At 55.5% G+C, this 1,810-nt stretch overlaps 1 protein-coding gene across 1 annotated transcript in view; it reads right to left on the bottom strand.

The window, feature by feature from the left end:
- The window catches only part of LOC108803956 (dnaJ homolog subfamily A member 1-like), a 6,810-nt gene extending 5,481 nt beyond the window's left edge, over positions 1-1,329 (bottom strand). The window contains exon 1 of the mRNA XM_018575736.1: positions 1,198-1,329. Coding sequence (XP_018431238.1) covers positions 1,198-1,329 — 132 coding nt within the window. The remainder of the gene's footprint in view (positions 1-1,197) is intronic.
- Between the last annotated feature and the right edge of the window lie 481 nt (positions 1,330-1,810).

Below are 1,810 nucleotides of genomic sequence, written 5' to 3' on the forward strand. Positions count from 1 at the left end.
ACAGTGAGTGGCACGACGTGGGCGAGATACAGCGAGTGGCACGACGTGGGCGAGATACGTTGACGACATACAGCGAGTGGCACGACGTGGGCGAGATACAGTGAGTGACACGACGTGGGCGAGATACGTCGACAACACACAGTGAGTGGCACGGCGTGGGTGAGGTACGTCGACGACACACAGTGAGTGGCACGACGTGGGCGAGATACGTCGACGACACACAGTGAGTGGCACGGTGTGGGTGAGGTACGTCGACGACACACAGTGAGTGGCACGACGTGGGCGAGATACAGCGAGTGGCACGACGTGGGCGAGATACGTTGACGACATACAGCGAGTGGCACGACGTGGGCGAGATACAGTGAGTGACACGACGTGGGCGAGATACGTCGACAACACACAGTGAGTGGCACGGCGTGGGTGAGGTACGTCGACGACACACAGTGAGTGGCACGACGTGGGCGAGATACGTCGACGACACACAGTGAGTGGCACGGTGTGGGTGAGGTACGTCGACGACACACAGTGAGTGGCGCGACGTGGGCGAGATACAGCGAGTGGCACGACGTGGGCGAGATACGTTGACGACATACAGCGAGTGGCACGACGTGGGCGAGATACGTCGACGACACACAGTGAGTGGCGCGACGTGGGCGAGATACAGCGAGTGGCACGACGTGGGCGAGATACGTCGGCGACATACAGCGAGTGGCACGACGTGGGCGAGATACGTCGACGACATACAGTGAGTGGCACTACGTGGGTGAGATACGTCGACGACATTCAATGAAAATATAAAAAAATAAAATGTTGTATTAAATAAACATCAAAATCCAAAAATTAAACCAAAGTTCTCCCCATAAAGACGACATTATAATGATCTCTCCCAATGCTCCATCTGCCGATCACGGCTCGGGTCAACAGCCACGGTGCGCAGAGAACTTTGACCCCCTGCGGAGTGATGTGGTTTCTTCTGCCCCCCCTCCTTCATTCCCGTGTCATGTGGTGATGTAAGGGCTGACGGAAGAAACCAAAGCACTCAGCGGGGGGAACCAGGACCAGAGTGTTGGATGAAGACGATTCTCCGGCACCGTAGCCCTGGACGGCGGGACAGGTCAGTATATTATGTTCTCATTACGGGGGAGGCCGGGGGGACTTGTTTTACCCTAGGGTCACCTTAAAAGGGGGCGTACTGACCTTTTCACCTGCGTTGGGGTTCTTGTCGGGGTGGAACTTTAAAGCCAGTCGCCGGAACGCCCGTTTTATCTCATCGTTGGAGGCCCGCGGAGACACGCCCAGGAGGTCATAATACGCCGTTTCCCGCACCATTTTCTGCGGGAAATAGAAAAGAAACATCAGAAGAAGAGCGGTGACATCACTGAGCGCGTCTGTCCCCTCCCCCTCAGCCCTGACGCAGGCAGTGGGAGGAGTTATGTAAATGTCACAATGACATGTTGGGTGGGAGTCAGTCTGGAGGAGTGGGCCGTCCTAGGCGGGATCTCTTTGCATATAGACCGTCCACATGGGACTGCGCTGAGAGTCCAGGATTGACAGCACTGACATCCAATGAATGAAAGGGGCGGAGCCAGGGATAGTCCAAGGCTAGATGACGCTGGACGTCCTCCAGACAGGACATGAGGCGGGGCTCTAGCTGCGGCTTCTACTACGCATTGCGAGACTCTCCCAGCGAGCAGTGACATCAGAGGAAGCGGGGGGAGGAGCCGGGACAAGTGTGGGAGGAGTTCAGTTTTAGGAGGAAACAAAATAAAGCGAGATCCTTTTATTTAAACGTTATTTGTATTATTTATTT

This window comes from Nanorana parkeri, unplaced genomic scaffold (genome assembly GCF_000935625.1).
Source record: "Nanorana parkeri isolate BGI_ZX_2015 unplaced genomic scaffold, ASM93562v1 scaffold4569, whole genome shotgun sequence".
Lineage (NCBI taxonomy): Eukaryota > Metazoa > Chordata > Amphibia > Anura > Dicroglossidae > Nanorana > Nanorana parkeri.